This window comes from Melanotaenia boesemani, chromosome 3 (genome assembly GCF_017639745.1).
Source record: "Melanotaenia boesemani isolate fMelBoe1 chromosome 3, fMelBoe1.pri, whole genome shotgun sequence".
NCBI lineage: Eukaryota > Metazoa > Chordata > Actinopteri > Atheriniformes > Melanotaeniidae > Melanotaenia > Melanotaenia boesemani.
Window position 1 is genome coordinate 40,716,131 of NC_055684.1, and position 19,104 is coordinate 40,735,234.

A 19,104-nucleotide genomic window follows, 5' to 3' on the forward strand; every position below is an offset into this window, starting at 1 on the left:
TCACTATCTCCTTCATCTTGTTCACATTCTTAAAGAGCCGGTTCCGGCTGATCCACTCCACAAAGTGGTTCACTAGCTCCCTCTAATCCGCCTCCTATCCATCTCTGATCCATCCAACCACAGCAGGGTCGCCAGAGTGTTTCTGCAGGTGTATTTAGTAGTACAGGTGTATTTAGAGGTACAGGTGTATTTAGTAGTACAGGTGTATATAGAGGTACATGTGTACTTAGTAGTACAGGTGTATTTAGTAGTACAGGTGTATTTAGAGGTACAGGCGTATTTAGTAGTACAGGTGTATTTAGAGGTACAGGTGTATTTAGTAGTACATGTGTATTTAGAGGTACAGGCGTATTTAGTAGTACAGGTGTATTTAGTAGTACAGGTGTATTTAGTAGTACAGGTGTATTTAGAGGTACAGGTGTATTTAGTAGTACATGTGTATTTAGAGGTACAGGCGTATTTAGTAGTACAGGTGTATTTAGAGGTACAGGTGTATTTAGTGGTATAGGTGTATTTAGAGGTACATGTGTATTTAGAGGTACATGTGTATTTAGAGGTACAGGTGTATTTAGTAGTACAGGTGTATTTAGAGGTACAGGCGTATTTAGTAGTACAGGTGTATTTAGTAGTACAGGTGTATTTAGTAGTACAGGTGTATTTAGAGGTACAGGTGTATTTAGTAGTACAGGTGTATTTAGAGGTACAGGTGTATTTAGTGGTATAGGTGTATTTAGAGGTATATGTGTATTTAGAGGTACATGTGTATTTAGAGGTACAGGTGTATTTAGTAGTACAGGTGTATTTAGAGGTACAGGCGTATTTAGTAGTACAGGTGTATTTAGAGGTACAGGTGCATTTAGAGGTACATGTGTATTTAGAGGTATAGGTGTATTTAGAGGTACATGTGTATTTAGAGGTACAGGTGTATTTAGTAGTACAGGTGTATTTAGAGGTACAGGCGTTTTTAGTAGTACAGGTGTATTTAGTGGTACAGGTGTATTTAGAGGTACAGGTGTATTTAGAGGTACAGGTGTATTTAGAGGTACAGGCGTTTTTAGTAGTACAGGTGTATTTAGAGGTACAGGTGCATTTAGTGGTACAGGTGTATTTAGAGGTACAGGTGCATTTAGAGGTATAGGTGTATTTAGAGGTACAGGCGTATTTAGTAGTACAGGTGTATTTAGTGGTACAGGTGTATTTAGAGGTACAGGTGCATTTAGAGGTATAGGTACAGGTGTATTTAGAGGTACAGGTGTATTTAGAGGTACAGGCGTATTTAGTAGTACAGGTGTATTTAGAGGTACAGGTGCATTTAGTGGTACAGGTGCATTCAGAGGTACAGGTGCATTTAGAGGTATAGGTACAGGTGTATTTAGAGGTACAGGTGTATTTAGAGGTACAGGTGGATTTAGTAGTACAGGTGTATTTAAAGGTACATGTGTATTTAGAGGTACAGGTGTATTTAGTAGTACAGGTGTATTTAGAGGTACATGTGTATTTAGAGGTATAGGTATATTTAGTGGTACAGGTGTATTTAGAGGTACAGGTGCATTTAGAGGTATAGGTACAGGTGTATTTAGAGGTACAGGCGTTTTTAGTAGTACAGGTGTATTCAGAGGTACAGGTGCATTTAGTGGTACAGGTGTATTTAGAGGTACAGGTGCATTTAGAGGTATAGGTGTATTTAGAGGTACAGGCGTATTTAGTAGTACAGGTGTATTTAGTGGTACAGGTGTATTTAGAGGTACAGGTGCATTTAGTGGTACAGGTGTATTTAGAGGTACAGGTGCATTTAGAGGTATAGGTACAGGTGTATTTAGAGGTACAGGCGTATTTAGTAGTACAGGTGTATTTAGAGGTACAGGTGCATTTAGTGGTACAGGTGCATTTAGAGGTACAGGTGCATTTAGAGGTATAGGTACAGGTGTATTTAGAGGTACAGGTGTATTTAGAGGTACAGGTATATTTAGAGGTATAGGTGGATTTAGTAGTACAGGTGTATTTAAAGGTACATGTGTATTTAGAGGTACAGGTGTATTTAGAGGTACAGGCGTATTTAGTAGTACAGGTGTATTTAGAGGTACATGTGTATTTAGAGGTGCAGGTGTGTTTAGAGGTACAGGTGTATTTAGAGGTACAGGTGTATTTAGTAGTACAGGTGTATTTAGAGGTACATGTGTATTTAGAGGTACAGACGTATTTAGAGGTGCATGTGTATTTAGAGGTACAGGTGTATTTAGAGGTACAGGTATATTTAGAGGTACAGGTGTATTTAGAGGTACAGGTGTATTTAGAGGTACAGGTGTATTTAGTAGTACAGGTGTATTTAGTAGTACAGGTGTATTTAGAGGTACATGTGTATTTAGAGGTACAGGTGTATTTAGAGGTACAGGTGTATTTAGAGGTACATGTGTATTTAGAGGTACATGTGTATTTAGAGGTACAGGCGTATTTAGAGGTACATGTGTATTTAGAGGTACAGGTGTATTTAGAGGTACAGGTATATTTAGAGGTACAGGTGTATTTAGTAGTACAGGTGTATTTAGAGGTACATGTGTATTTAGAGGTACAGGTGTATTTAGTAGTACAGGTGTATTTAGAGGTACATGTGTATTTAGAGGTACAGGCGTATTTAGTAGTAAAGGTGTATTTAGAGGTACATGTGTATTTAGAGGTACAGGTGTATTTAGTAGTACAGGTGTATTTAGAGGTACATGTGTATTTAGAGGTACAGGTGTATTTAGTAGTACAGGTATATTTAGAGGTACAGGTGTATTTAGTAGTACAGGCGTATTTAGAGGTACAGGTGTATTTAGAGGTACAGGTGTATTTAGAGGTACATGTGTATTTAGAGGTACAGGTGTATTTAGAGGTACAGGTGTATTTAGTAGTACAGGTGTATTTAGAGGTACATGTGTATTTAGAGGTATAGGTATATTTAGAGGTACAGGTGTATTTAGACATACAGGTGTATTTAGAGGTATAGGTGTATTTAGTAGTACAGGTGTATTTAGAGGTACGGGTATATTTAGAGGTACAGGTGTATTTAGAGGTACAGGTGTATTTAGTAGTACAGGTGTATTTAGAGGTACAGACGTATTTAGAGGTGCATGTGTATTTAGAGGTACAGGTGTATTTAGAGGTACAGGTGTATTTAGTAGTACAGGTGTATTTAGAGGTACAGGTATATTTAGAGGTACAGGTGTATTTAGAGGTACAGGTGTATTTAGAGGTACAGGTGTATTTAGAGGTACATGTGTATTTAGAGGTACAGGTGTATTTAGAGGTACAGGTGTATTTAGTAGTACAGGTGTATTTAGAGGTACATGTGTATTTAGAGGTATAGGTATATTTAGAGGTACAGGTGTATTTAGACATACAGGTGTATTTAGAGGTATAGGTGTATTTAGTAGTACAGGTGTATTTAGAGGTACAGGTATATTTAGAGGTACAGGTGTATTTAGAGGTACAGGTGTATTTAGTAGTACAGGTGTATTTAGAGGTACAGACGTATTTAGAGGTGCATGTGTATTTAGAGGTACAGGTGTATTTAGAGGTACAGGTGTATTTAGTAGTACAGGTGTATTTAGAGGTACAGGTATATTTAGAGGTACAGGTGTATTTAGAGGTACAGGTGTATTTAGTAGTACAGGTGTATTTAGAGGTACATGTGTATTTAGAGGTACAGGCGTATTTAGAGGTACATGTGTATTTAGAGGTACAGGTGTATTTAGTAGTACAGGTGTATTTAGTAGTAGAGGTGTATTTAGAGGTACAGGTGTATTTAGAGGTACAGGCGTATTTAGTAGTACAGGTGTATTTAGAGGTATAGGTGTATTTAGTAGTATAGGTGTATTTAGAGGTACAGGTGTATTTAGTAGTACAGGTGTATTTAGAGGTATAGGTGTATTTAGTAGTACAGGTGTATTTAGAGGTACAGGTGTATTTAGTAGTACAGGTGTATTTAGTAGTACAGGTGTATTTAGAGGTACAGGTGTATTTAGAGGTATAGGCGTATTTAGTAGTACAGGTGTATTTAGAGGTACAGGTGTATTTAGAGGTATAGGTGTATTTAGTAGTACAGGTGTATTTAGAGGTACAGGTGTATTTAGTAGTACAGGTGTATTTAGAGGTACAGGTGTATTTAGTAGTACAGGTGTATTTAGAGGTACATGTGTACGGGGTGAAGAGGTGTGGTGTCAGGACCGTCTCCATGCATGTGTGACAACATGCTGAGCAAAAGCATGTTTAACCCAGCAAAGTGCAGGTGTCAGCTCAAGGCAAATTTCTTTGTATCAAACATTTCATGTATAAGACAATTCAAAGTACTTTACATAAAACATAAAAACATTACGGCAAGGTGCAGGGGAAGAAAAAAATACAAGCGCATTAGAAAAACAAAGATTAAAAAAGAGAAAATTTATTACATAAAGACAGCACGAAAAAGCTCAGATAAAGAAATGAAGTTAAGATTCCAGCTTAAAGATCCAGATCCAGATCTGGACTGTAAATAAAAACTAGTCCATGCAGCAGAGAACAGGTGGGTCTTTAACCTGGATTTAAATAAACTGAGTGTTTCAGCTGATCTGAGGCTTTCTGGGAGTTTGTTCCAGACATGTGGAGCATAGGAGCTGAATGCAGCTTCTCCATGTCTGGTTCTGACTCTGGAACTGATAAGAACCTGGATCCAGATGACCTGAGGGTTCTGGTAGGTTCATACTGGGTCAAGAAGTCTGATGTATGTTGGTGCTAAACCATTCAGAGCTTTCTAGACCAGCAGCAGAACTTTAAAGTCTATCCTCTGACGGACCAGCAGCCAGTGTAAAGACCTCAGAGCTGGACTGATGTGGTCCACTTTTTTTGGTCTTAGTGAGGACTGGAGCAGCAGAGTTCTGGATCAGCTGCAGGTGTCTGACTGATGTTTTAGGTAGAACCTGTAAAAACACTGTTACAATAATCAAGCCGACTAAAGATGGAAGCTGGACTAGTTTTTTCCAGGTCCTGCTGAGACATCACATCTTTTACCCTTGATATGTTCTTAAGCTGATAGTAGGCTGACTTTGTGGTTCCCTTCATGTGGTTCTCAAAGTTTAGGTCTGAGTCCATCACTACACCCAGATTTCTGGCCTGGTTGGTGGTTTTTAGGTGTAAAGACTGAAGCTCTGTGGTGACCTTTAAGAGTTTCTCTTTGGCTCCAAAAACCATCACCTCAGTTTAGTTTTTGTTTAACTGGAGAAAGTTCAGACACATCCAGTCATTAATCTCCTGAATACATTTACCAAGAGCCTGTACGGGGCCTCGGTCTCCTGGTGACATTGTTATATAAACCTGTCTGTCATCTGCGTAGCTATGGTAACTAATGTTGTTCTTTATGACCTGTACCAGTGGGAGCATGTAGATGTTAAACAGAAGAGGCCCCAGGACGGAATCTTGGGGAACTCCACATATAATTCTTGTCTGTTCAGATGTGAAGTTACCTACTGACACAAAGTACTTCCTGTTCTCTAAATAAGATTTAAACCGGTGCAGCACCAGAGAGGCCACCCAGTTCTCCAGTCGGGAGTAATATATTGTGGTCGACCGTATCAAATGCAGCACTGAGGTCCAGTAAGACAAAGACTGACATCGTCTATATTTAAACATATGTCATTAATGACTTTGATCAGAGCATCTCGGTGCTGTGGTGCTGTCTAAAACTTGACAGGAAGACACCGTAGTAGTTGTTTTTGTTAAAAAGTTGTTTATTGATGAAAAACAACTTTTTCAATGATCTTACTTATAAAAGGAAGATTTGAGATCGGCTTGTAGTTGCTCTTTGTGTCTTGTCTAGTTCAACCCCCTGCTGGAAAATAAACACTGTTTACTTCATGCTTTCAGGGTGGTAAATGTCACCGTTGAGTATGAAACAGTTTGGAGGGTTGCTTATTTCTGGTAGTAAATAAACCATCAAGCTTTATAAGTGCTGTTTATTTACACCTGCAATTACCAGAAAAATGTCAATGAAATCAGAACGCAGTGATTCCTGGATCCAGATAGAATACACAGGTAAGGCAAGTTTATCTGTAGGCAAGGAGGACCATCAGTGAAGAACGTTATTACCTTCTACACCGTCCTGCTGTTTCTTTCCAGCCATGTTAGCTGTGTGTTAGCAAGATCTTGTCCACTGTTTTTTATTAATGGAAAAGTTGTTTCGTTTCCACACAATCCATCACTTGCGCGTTCACTTGAAGCCGCTGGATCTTTGTTTCCAGCATGCTGATCTTCTGTAGAAGCTCGTAATAGTTATCTGTAGAGAAGGGAGGTATTTAGTGGCTAGTTAGCTTTAGCTCCTGAGTAGCTGGAGATAAGGCTTCTGCTACTTGTAGGCCACCCTGACGTGACACTGACAAGACTGTAAGAGTCTTAAAAAATACTATCCAACCAAATCTACAACAAAATACAGTCCCAGCGAATAATGAGGATCTAAGAGCCGTCGCTCATGAATTTCTCAGAATATTCTTATGGCAGAATGAACCCGAAAGAAAAAGGACCGCAGACATCAGGCAGCCCCCGCCATTATCCAACCCCCAAAACGACAAGGTTACAGTCCTCCACCTACACTAAGTGATGGAGCTAAGCACAGGGGACCAGAGGGAATGAAATCCAGCTAAATAGTTCTTTGAGGAGGCAGACATTGTCTCACTACTGATGTGGTCAACTAAGAGATTCCTAAACTGCTGAATACACAGATTATTTTTTGGTTTTCCAGTTCACAAGGATAGTTTTCTTTGCGATGCATAATGCTGTGTGTATCATATGTGCAGAGTTAATTACCATGTTAAATGTCACTCAAGTCACCTAGTAGACACAGTGCAGGGATTACAGGAATATTACATTTAAACCACGTTGACATGTCCACACATACCTGAAGCCAGAACCTGCGGAGCTGAATTTAAATACAAGTGGAGAAATGAGTCGACCTACAGTCACTAACTTGATGAAAAGTATTAAAAATAAACTATTCTGATTTCATTGACATTTTATTCTGGTAATTGTGGATGTAAATAAGCCAAAAATAAGCAGCTCTACATCATTCTGACCACAGCATTTCTCCAATCTGGCATATAAACAGCTGGTCTCCACCTCTGGAGAGCTTGTGGCATTGTCCAGACACATTCCAGAACAATCATATTAAACAAGACCATCAGAGCAAAAAGAACCTTAAACCAACGTCTGGTTCTGACTTAAAGAAGACGTGGTGTTTATTTAACAGGGACAGCACATATTAAGAAACAAAGATAAAAATCAGTGTAAATATGCCAGGGTTAGCCAAAAGGCTCATTTTCATCAGGAACTCTCCACCTTGAAGTCAGGAAGGAGGAAGAGGAAATGTTGCTCTCTACTAACAGAAAAAGCTAGAACTGAAAAAAATACCAGACCGGAGACGGTGTGAACATGGACTTTATTTACTTTCCCCAGCCAGCTCGCTCTCTGATTGGCTACATTCCGTACCACGTAACCATCCACGCAGTCAGAATGCACGAGTCGTCGGCGTTCCTCAGAAATCGGCTCTGAAATACTGAACATGTTCAATATTCCCAGTTGTCGGCTACAACCCGTTTCGGAGCAGATTATTGGGACAAATCAGCTCGTAACCTCAGACCAAATGATGACCAAATGATGATTGGACAGGGAAATCTCACGAGGATCAGAAGTTTGCCGTCCGAGGTCGAGAAGAGGTAAAATCGGGACAAAAACAGCCCTATAATCGTTACATGTACCAGGCCTCAGACAGTGTTTGGGGTTATTATTTTACTGGCCTGACTGGCTGCACGGCTGAGTTTTGTTTTGTTTGATAGTGAGGTGGCTAAACCAGGAGGTAATACAGAGGGTGAGGACAGACTCAATCAGTGACTTGTAAACCACAGTTAAAATGTCTTTAATGACACAGAAAGCCCTGAGTTTCCTGAGCAGGTGGAGACGCTACTGGACTTTTTTATAGACTGTATCAGCGTGTTGTTCGAAGGACAGGCAGGGGTCAGTTTCAGTTCCTAGATATTTAAAACCTGTAACCTGCTCCACTTGTTGGCCATGGATGCTGATGGGTGTGAAAGGAGGTGACGAAGAGTTGTCTCTGCCCCCACAGCTCAGCTCCTTGGTCTTGGCAATACTGAGATCCAGATACATGTGAGAGAAGGTTTGGACCAGACTGAGCCTCAAACAGAGCCTGGGTGTCAGTCAGGTGGGCCACCAGGACCATGTCATCTGCATACTTAAAAGGTTGTGTTCCTCCTCTGCTACAGGTGATGTTATTGGCTGTTTATCCACGATCGACTGGAGTCTGTTGCACTTCTACTGGGCTGGGCCTTTGAGGGTAGATAATGTCATGTGTGGCCGAGATGGACATTAAAACTAGAAAGTCTGCTGAAGCTGAATTATCTCTAAATGTATTCTTATTACAGACTTTTACGGGCTTCAGGTGGTTTCACTGGCCTGAGGCTCCATTCAGACCAGGATAGTCTGGAGGACATCTCACTGGTACTGGGCTTTCTGTTGGTACCAGATGTCCTGTGGGCAGAACGTGAGAAATAAATCTGTATTATCTAGCCATCCCAGCCGCTTCACACTCGGCTGCGAATCGCTCCAGTGAGAGCTGAAGATCATGGCCCGATGAAGCCAACAGAACCACATCATCCGCAAAGAGCAGAGACCTAATCCTGAGGCCACCAAACCGGATCCTCTCAACACCTCGGCTGCACCTAGAAATTCTGTCCATAAAAGTTATGAAGAGAATCGGTGACAAAGGGCAGCCTTGGCGGAGTCCAACCCTTTATTCTACTGGACTACGGATAACCAACATACCCACCCGACGCGCTAACTTGACATGGAGAACATCTAACTTGAATGTTATGGACACAATCAAATTTTTCTTGGCAGGATAAATGTCAGAGAGAGGACTGTGGTGATTATTGTCATTTTACTGTTAAACTAGAAATGTGTAAAACTCACCTGCCTGAAAAATCTCTACTGTATCCCGGATGGCTGAGGTGGCCAAAACAAAGTGTCTGTAGAGCGGGTAGCACAAAACTCTCCTCCCAAACGACAGCAGGACCTCTGTTAGGGAGCCGTACGTCTGCAGGATGCAACAACACCAATCTGTTAAACACAAAGTTCCAACCAGGACTCATTCATGCTGCTTTCCTTCAAGGCTGCAATCTGAGCTGGTGATGGAGTTTAATTAACTACCACACCTCCATCACTCTCTGATAGAAACAATGGAGAAGGTAGAGGACGGAGGGAGAGGGTGGAGGTAACAGGTGGAGGTGGAGATAAAGGGTGGAGATGGAGGGAAATGGAGATTTATTGGCAGAACCAGAAAGGTGGTGCAGCTCCTACTGGCTGAAGTGTTTCTCAGGACACACGAAAGCAAATTTATCTTTAAAATAATATTCAGACAGCAAACGTTTCCATGACGATGTTTAGGCAAGGCAAGGCAAGGCAGTTTATTTGTATAGCACATTTCATGTACAGGACAATTCAAAGTGCTTTACATAAAACAAAGACATTACAGATATTTAGAATAGTAAAAGGCATCAACACATAATCAACACATAATCACAATAAAATAATAAATTACATTAAAATGATTAAAAGCAAGTTAAAAAAAAAAAAAAAAAAAAAAAAAAAAAAAAAAAAAAGTTACCGTGCAGATTTCATGCATAGGCACATGAGAAAAGAAAAGTTTTTAACCTGGATTTAAAAATGTCTACATTTGGGGAAAGTTTAATCTCCACTGGCAGTTTGTTCCATTTGTTTGCAGCATAACAGCTAAATGCTGCTTCTCCATGTTTAGTCTGGACTCTGGCCTGGACTAGTTGACCAGAGTCTTTGGATCTAAGAGCTCTGCTAGGTTTATATTCTCTGAACATATCACAGATGTATTCTGGGCCTAAACCATTCTGGGATTTGTAAATGATCAGAAGGGTTTTAAAATCTATTCTGTGACTGACTGGAAGCCAGTGTAAAGATTTCAAAACTGGTGTGATGTGTTCAGATCTCTTAGTCCTGGTTAAAACTCTAGCAGCAGCGTTCTGGATGAGCTGCAGATGTTTAATGCTCTTTTTAGGAAGTCCTGTTAAAAGACCATTACAGTAATCCAGTCTACTGGAGATGAACGCATGGATGAGTTTCTCTTGGTCTTTCTGGGAGACTAAACTTTTAATTCTGTTGATGTTTCTGAGCTGGTAAAAAGCTGTCTTAGTGACAGCTTTGATATGGCTGCTGAAAGTCAGGTCTGAGTCTATCAACACTCCCAGGTTACGAACTTGGTTGGTAATTTTAAGAGCCCGAGTCTCCAGGTGTTTACCAATGCTGACTCTCTTCTCTTTGCTACCAAACAGAATAATCTCAGTTTTGTCTTCATTTAATTGTAGGAAATTCTCCCTCATCCAGGTGTTTATTTGCTCCAGACACTGACACAATAAGTCTATTGGACTGCAGTCGTCTGGTGACAGAGACACATAAAGTTGTGTATCATCTGCATAACTTTGATAACTAATGCTATAGTTTTGTAATATTTTACCCAAAGGGAGCATATACAAGTTGAACAGAAGAGGTCCAAGGACTGACCCCTGGGGGACTCCACAAGTCATGGCCACTCGCTCGGATTCATAGCTGCCGATCGTAACAAAATAACTCCGGCCTTCTAAATAGGACCTGAACCAGTTAAGGACCGCTCCAGAAAGTCCAACCCAGTTTTCCAGCCTGTGCAACAGGATTCTGTGATCTACAGTATCAAACGCAGCACTGAGATCCAACAGAACCAGGACTGATACTTGACCAGAATCGGTATTCAACCTAATGTCATTTAACACTTTGACCAGAGCTGTTTCAGTGCTGTGATGAGGTCGGAAGCCGGACTGAAATTTATCAAGATTTCCACTTTCATTTAAAAAGTCATGAAGCTGGTGAAATACAACTTTTTCAATAATCTTGGAAATAAAAGAGAGGTTAGAGACAGGTCTATAGTTGTTCATTACAGAGGCGTCTAGAGTCCTTTTCTTTAGGAGTGGCTTAATAGCAGCTATCTTTAGTGACTTGGGAAAAATGCCTGATGCCAGCGAGCTGTTAACTATCAGTAGGAGATCACTTTCTACTGAGGTAAAAACTGTTTTTAAAAAGTCGGATGGTATCATGTCCAGAGTGCATGTTGTTGATTTCAAATGCCAAACTGTTTCTTGTAGGACTTTTAAATTCACCATTTTAAATTGTGACATGACATCAGAATTATTTCCGGGTTTTAGACACAGACTAATTTTCTTGTTTGACTGTGTGGAATTAATATTTTGCCTAATTGTTTTAATTTTTTGGCTAAAAAAGTTTGCAAATTGGTTGCATTTCTCAGTGGAAAGGAGCTCTGGGCTTATCTGTTTAGGAGGATTTGTAAGTTTTCAATCATAGCAAACAGAGTGCGAGAATTGTTGACATTCCTGTTAATCATTTCAGATAAATGCAGCTCTCTGGCCTTGCACAACTCATTGTTATAGTTACGCAGGCTTTGTTTGTACAGCTCATAGTAAATTTGAAGTTTATTTTTCCGCCATTTCCGCTCAGTTTTTCTGCATTCTCTTTTTAGGCTGGTAACCACAGTGGTGTTTCTCCATGGTGTTTTCTGTTTGCTCAAGTTGCTCTTGATTCTTATCGGTGCAACAGCATCCATTACATTCAAGATTTTCAGATTGAAATTATCCAGGAGTCTATCAACTGACTCTGCACTGGTTGTTGGTAACATAGCTATGGCCTCCACAAACTTAGCACTTGTTCTTTCATTAATGTACCTCTTCCTAACGGAGAAGCAGCTTGGTTGAACATTCTGAGTGATCAGTAAATCAAACAAAATACAAAAATGGTCAGACAAGGCCAAGTCAGTGACCGCAGCAGAAGAAATATCAACACCCTTTGAAATAACCAGGTCCAGAATGTGACCTCGAATGTGGGTCGGTTGTTTTATATGTTGCCACAAACCAAACATGTCCAATATGGAACAAAATTCCTTGACATTACCATCCGTCATGTTATCTATGTGAATGTTAAAATCCCCAGTTAAGATGAAATGGTTACAATCAGTAGAGATAACCGACAATAATTCAGAAAATTCATCAATAAAATTTACACAGTGTCCTGGACGTCTGTAGATGATTAGAAATAGGATTTTAGGAATGCCCCTTAAAATAAAACTAAGATATTCAAAAGAAGTAAAATCACCAAATGACATTTCTTTACACTGGAATGAATCTTTAAATAAGGCAGCTTCTCCTCCCCCTTTCCTCCCGTTTCGACATTTATTCATGAAACTAAAATGAGGGGGTGCTGTTTCATTAAGAACTGTAGCACTTGTGTCTTCTGTTAACCATGTTTCTGTCAGAAAAAGAAAATCTAAACTGTGAGAAATGATGAAGTCATTAACTAACAGTGACTTGTTGGACAGAGATCTAACATTTAGTACAGCTAGCTTTATGAAGTTTACACTGGTCTCTGTTGTATTCTGAGTTATACAAGGTACAGTTAACAGATTAGATCGATTCACCCCACAAGCTGACCGTGTTCGATTCCTTATTTTACTAACTAACACAGGAATCCTACTGGGTCCAGGCTTGATCTCAGAACAGCTGTCAGTAGTAGCAAAACTACAGCAAGGACCCTGAATGCATCATGGCATGTTATCTTTGTTGTGAATTCTGCTGCTCTGGGAACCTCCTCCCATGCCCTGCTCGGTCAGGACAGATGATCTAATAGGAGGATGAGGAGGGGGAGGGGGGGGAGCCCTGTATTTCTTGGTAGATGGTGGTCGCTGGGGTTCAGACCTGGATAGAGACATCCTTTTAAGACCTTGGGTGATGTGGAGAAGAGGGTCTGGTGAGGGGGGAGAGCTGGCAGTTGATCGCTTCTCTGCTGTGTCCTTCGCTCTTATCTGTACACTCATGTTTGGGTTTGCCGTCCCAACAGCATGACGCAAGTGTGCACCAAGTAATCTGCATCCAGTTAGATTTGGATTTACACGACCGTGTGGAGAAACTGAAAATTATTTCTTTAGACTTCAGAAGTTAACTAAATTAACTGAACTAAATTCAAAACAGATTTACATTTTTTGTTTCTTGGCAGAAAACTTCAGTGTAAATCAGGGTAACAGGTCAGGTGTTGAACAGGTGACAGGTGACATACCTCCAACCAGCACAAAGTCCCACTGAGTTTTCTGATGGTCCACGCTGACTCCACCTGCAGGGGAAGAAACTCTCGGCATCACAACACAATCAAACTAAAACCTCAGAAACAGGCTGGAATGTAAAAACTGGCACGATTAGAAAAGCAATCAAGAGAGTTGAGCTGGTTGAGACATCTGAAACACACTCACCATCCACTTCATCACCTCCACCTGTTCTACATCCTGTTAACACTAATCTCCAACCAGCCAGTCACACGGCAGTATGTAGCCATGTGGTCTTGGTGAAGACGACCGGGAAAGGGGATTTAAGAGACTTTGAACGTGGCACGGTTGTTGGTCTGAGTATTTACTGGGATTTCCACCCACAACCATCTTCAGGGTTTCCAGAGAATGGTCTGAAGAAGAGAAAATATCCAGAGCAGCATCTTCTGATGCTACTTCCAGCAGGATAATGCACCATGTCACAAAGCTCAAATCATCTCCACCTGCTTTCTAGAACATGACGATGAGTTCACTGGACTCCACGACCTCCACAGCCACCAGATCTCAGTCCAGTAGAGCAGCTTTGGGATGTGGTGGAACGGGAGATTCTCATCATGGATGCAGCCGACAAACCTGCAGCAACTGTGTGATGCTGTCATGTCAATATGGAGAAAACCTCTGAGGAAGGTTTCCACCACCTGCTTCATCTAGCACACCAGGATTAAAAAGGTCCGACCCGGTACTAGAAGGCGGACCTGATGAAGAGGACGACCCGGTACTAGAAGGTGGACCTGATGAAGAGGACGACCCGGTACTAGAAGGTGGACCCGATGAAGAGGACGGTGAGTGTAAAGTGGGTGATTTGTTATCTCTGTCAGATTTAGTCTTCAGGCCTGAAAATTAATGAGATTTATAAAAATGTGCTGAAATGGCTTTTCTGTCTTCTCTTCCTGCAGCTACCTTGATGGAGCAGGTGGAGATGCTGTCAACGCCGTGTCAGAGGAAGACACCAGAGAGGAGGATCGGCTCATTTATTCCTTTGTCTTCATATAGAAAATGAACATGTACAGATACATCTGAGACTGGTAGCAGGTAGTGTTAAATAATATTTCTTTCTAGTTCCTGGGTGTTCCAGCTGGGTGGGCGGGCTGCAGCTGTGATTGGAGAGGTTGAGGCCAGAGACTCCACCCACCACTGCAACAGCTGTGTCCTCAGAGGAAGTCCTGCAGGTGCAGAGGGACACCATCACTGCTATTAACCAGGTGGACAAGGAGCTGCAGGAGATAAAGTCTGGAGGAAAACTGGGACACCACTAAAAAGCTTTGTGGAGAAATAAAACTCCTATACGTGCTTCATTAGCGTAGCATCACTTCTAGACCTCCAGCCTCCAGTCTGGTCCCGCTCTGATGGGGCTTAGAATGAAGGACTGGAGCTACTTTCCACCTGTTCTCTTACTGGCTGCTGCATGCTGGGAAGACTGGTTCAGAAAGACGTCTGCAGACACCAGAACGAAGCGCGGGTCCGGTACTTCCATTAGCCACCTGAAGCCTTGTTTCCAACAACGGATACGGAGCAGATCCTGCTGATGAAGCAGTCGCCTCCGTAACTGGACCCAGGCCAATGAGCCTCATGTTGAACCACACATGATCTGGACATTTAGAGAATTTCCACTTTGCCTCCCCTGGTTCCTCCCTGTATGGCCTGGTTCCTCCCCGTACGGCCTGGTTCCTGCTGGTGGTCTCTATAACGCCGGCCTTAAAGCATCACAGAAGTCCCAGACCATTGCAGAGGTCTGGGACCATCACAGCACAGGACGGCCGGAATCGAGTCCTGAGCCATGCGCTTAGTCTTGCTGGTCCCTCCAGAGTCTGGCTCCATATGGTCCAGCGTTGCCAGATCAGAAGTTGTACGTCTTTACGCTCTGGGGAGGCATCAACGTTCTGAACAGCTACAGGTGGAAACACCGGACTGTAGTCTGACTAAGGAGCATGTTCCCATGGGGACCATGTTATGTAATAGTAATGATTATTAATGTGTGGAACCTGCTGACAGCAGATTGTCGCCCTACTCAGCCTGAATGGAAGTTTTGATCCACAATGACAGAACATGTTTTCCTGGTTGAGCTTCTGGTTCATAACAAACATCTGCTTCTCTGGGCATCCTGATGTTTTCTCAGGAGTATTAACATCAAACATGACTCTTTATTCATGTCTGCAAACAGCTTTAATATCTAACGTGTGGTGTGAAAGAAGACCAGATTGAATGTCTCTTGTTTCACATCATCTCTGGTTTATTCTGCAATGTTGGTGTTGCCGCTTCCTGTTTCTCCAGATTTTGTGGGTATGGCAGTTCAGAATAGCCGTGGAGGGAGGGACATTCTCCCACCAAGTTTGGGTTTTATTTATCCCAGAAGTCGACAAGAACTGGCCTACGCTGGTTTTTGTTCCTACACCAGCTATGGAAATGAGGCCCCTGGACTGAGCTCTGGGATCTGCTGGTAATGTTTAAAGAAAATGGAAGGAGGTCTAAAAGCTGAGCCCTGTGCAGGAGGCCTCTTCACATATACTCACATTGTGCTCCCCGTCTGTAGAGCGCACGTCATAGGCGTACGCCAGCAGGATGTCCACGAGGCCGAGCCATGCTTGGTAACGGGACGTCTTGTCCAGCAGGTACGAGCGGTTTGTCAACCTTCTCAGCTGCTCTTTGTCTCCATCGGTGAAGGCAGCAGCTGCAACAAGAGCTGCAGTTAGAAGGTCTGTTTTATTTGGTTTATGTTGGGTATGTGCATGTATACATTTGTACATATGTATGTGGATATATATGTATGTATATATGTATACGTATCAGGGCTGGGCACGTTAATGCGTTAAATCATTAAAGCTGTTAATTATTTTATTGTGCGTTAACAAAGTTTTTTTTCCCTCTCAAGCTTCTTGTTACTGGCTCTGAAACAAGAGGAACTTCACGCAGAGGCTGCATCCAGGCCTCTTCCTCCATCTAAGCCCATGCAGATGGTAGAATATTGTGATATATGGAAAGAAAACTGCTCCCAGTAGACAATGAGACAGTTTTTTTTATTATTTAACTAAATGCGTTTTTATCCTGGTGGATAGAAGTTTTGAGGCCAGACAGCAAAGGTGAGACATTTTCTATTTTACAAGCATGAAGCATAAATCGGGACTTCTTCTGCCTCTGAAGTAGAGGAGTCGTTTTTTCGTGTTCATGCCGTCAGGTGGACACGGGGAGACATCATCTGTGTTATGTTTTTGGACTTTATATACACAGGAACCTGGGGAACCAGAGCACCCTGGCGAGAACTGGGCTACTGGAACAAGACGGAAATGGACGAGAGGCGAGGACAAGGCTCTGTTGGAATCTTACTACTCCAGTAACCCTAGTCAGAGGGGTTACATGCAGAGAAAGTGGGAAATATGGAATCTTTGAAACCCACAATCAACATTGACTGCCAAACAACTAGTAGCTCAACGTTCCAACATCCACAGACGGAAACTGCTCTCACAGCTTGAGATTGATGAGGTGCAACACAAATGCTACGGCAAGGGGGAGCCAGGACGCCAGGTCAGGGGGGAGTTAACAACAACTCCCCATCCAGAGATTGGGTACGAAGCCCTAATAAGCACAATCACGCTAAGCGAGGCAGCGACTGACCTAAGAGATAAGATCATGGCAAAAATGAACACCAGGCAACCCGACGCCAATTACAGAGGCTGAGTGGAACACCACCAGAACGTCTCCTGGAAGATCTGAATGCAGCTTTGAGAACGATTCCTACAATGACCATCACTGAAACCAATGAGCTGATCTAAACCTCAGCAGCAGTGATCCTTCAGGTGCTTGGCTATCAAAAGCAATTCTTCTCTCTGAATGAGCCCCTGATGTGCACAGTGTGCATGGGCTAAACAAGCACACCAGCTCTCTGGCTGCACTGGCAGCTTGGCTCTGCTGTAAAGGAGATTCCTGCTGCATTACATCAGATTTCAGCTCCGTGCTGAGGCTACCTGAGATCAGCGTGGCTGCAGAGCACAGCCAAGCGGACATTATAAATGCCTGGGCTGAGACCTGCGCTAAACACTGACATGACCAAACACACACTGCCTCTAAAACACACAGATTCCAGGAGGCACAAAGAATTCAGGAATAAAATGAAAGCAGAGCGTTGAGCTTTTCCTCTTTTCCTTTTCTCTTTGGGTTGTATTCTTCCAAACTGGTCTTGAGACGTTTTCTGAAGGTCTTTCAAAGTGTTTCTGGGACCATTTACAGAGGAACGTGTTTTTCTGTGTAACACACTTAAGAACCAGAGTTACGCCAGCAAAGAGCAAACGTTTCATCACTTTTTCCATTTTTATTCCAAGAAAAAACAGTTTCACACAAAGATTAGTTCAATAATATCAGACCTAAAATCAGATCTTCTGACCCTCAACAAGATTTACAAAGAACTATTATCTGCACTGTGATCCTCCCCAGAACCCGGACCTCAACGTGTCTGGATCCTCCCCAGAACCCGGACCTCAACGTGTCTGGATCCTCCCCAGAACACGGACCTCAATGTGTCTGGATCCTCCCCAGAACCCGGACCTCAACGTGTCTGGATCCTCCCCAGAACCCGGACCTCAACGTGTCTGGATCCTCCCCAGAACCCACAACTCAACGTGTCTGGATCCTCCCCAGAACCCACACCTCAACGTGTCTGGATCCTCCCCAGAACACGGACCTCAATGTGTCTGGATCCTCCCCAGAACCCGGACCTCAACGTGTCTGGAGAATGAAGCTTCTTGTTTTATCTTCTCATGTGTTTCTACTGACGCTTCAACACATCTTTCTTGTTTTTCTGACAATCTACAAAGAAATGAGGGGTGCTTCAAGACTTCTGCACAGTATTGTACATGTGGATGTTTCTGGGTAGTGAAGGTTGTTGCACAACCAAAGCAAAAATCTAATGTTCACAGACAGAACAGCAGCAGAGTCAGTCTCATCCAACATATTTAGTTTTATTTAGTCCATTAACTCAGCAGACCTGAGATTAAACACTATCACAGTCATTCATCTGAATTATGGAGCCAGTTAATTCTAGTGGGCATTAGCAGGATGCTTCAGCTGATTCGAAATTAATTTCTGACCTAATTCTTCCAGCTGGAACGGCGTCCTGGCTCGTCGCTGCTCTCTGCAGGTCCAGATGGCCTGATGGCATGAAGCACACATGCTTCAAAACCTTGCTCCCAGAATATCCCCAATACTAGAGGTCAGACTATGAGTTATACACACTGTGATCACTAATCAAATCAAAGGACACATTTAATGATCAATCTGCTCAGACTGTAAACCTGGGTGGTGTCTGAGAACTGGTTCAGAACAAAGTCCAGCAGAGGGAGAGGCTGAGCTGTTCGGTGGGTGAATACAGACCTTCAGAGGACGGCTGTGACCTGTCAGAGGGCTGGTCCTGACACAAAGAGGCCACTTTCTACAACATTAGCACACCGTCCAAATCCATCTGTCTGGAGAGATATTAGACTGGAGCAGGAAAGGGGCCCTAAAACCCCACACAGAAGACTCGGACTTCCTCCAGAAATATATGGAAACAATTAAAACCACAAGCATTTTCTAGAACTGAGAAGTCGCTAAAGCCTCCGACCAACACTGTTCACCGGTCGGACCCTCGCTGTGGTGAAAACGTGTCGACCGGCCACAGGTCGGACCCTCGCTGTGGTGAAAACGTGTCGACCGGCCACCGGTCGGACCCTCGCTGTGGTGAAAACGTGTCGACCGTCCACCGGTCTGACCCTCGCTGTGGTGAAAACGTGTCAACCGGCCACCGGTCTGACCCTCGCTCTGGTGAAAACGTGTCGACTGGCCACCGGTCGGACCCTCACTCTGGTGAACATGTTACTGACAGCCCTCCGTCC

General features: G+C 42.7%; 1 protein-coding gene across 3 annotated transcripts in view; it reads right to left on the reverse strand.

The window, feature by feature from the left end:
- Positions 1 to 19,104, reverse strand: part of shq1 (SHQ1, H/ACA ribonucleoprotein assembly factor) — a 56,166-nt gene that overhangs the window by 20,363 nt on the left and 16,699 nt on the right. For all 3 annotated transcript variants that reach the window (XM_041980103.1, XM_041980101.1, XM_041980102.1), the window contains 3 exons: positions 15,754 to 15,911; positions 13,201 to 13,254; positions 8,989 to 9,112 (listed from right to left, as the gene is read on the reverse strand). In XM_041980103.1, coding sequence (XP_041836037.1) covers positions 8,989 to 9,112; positions 13,201 to 13,254; positions 15,754 to 15,911 — 336 coding nt within the window. The remainder of the gene's footprint in view (positions 1 to 8,988; positions 9,113 to 13,200; positions 13,255 to 15,753; positions 15,912 to 19,104) is intronic.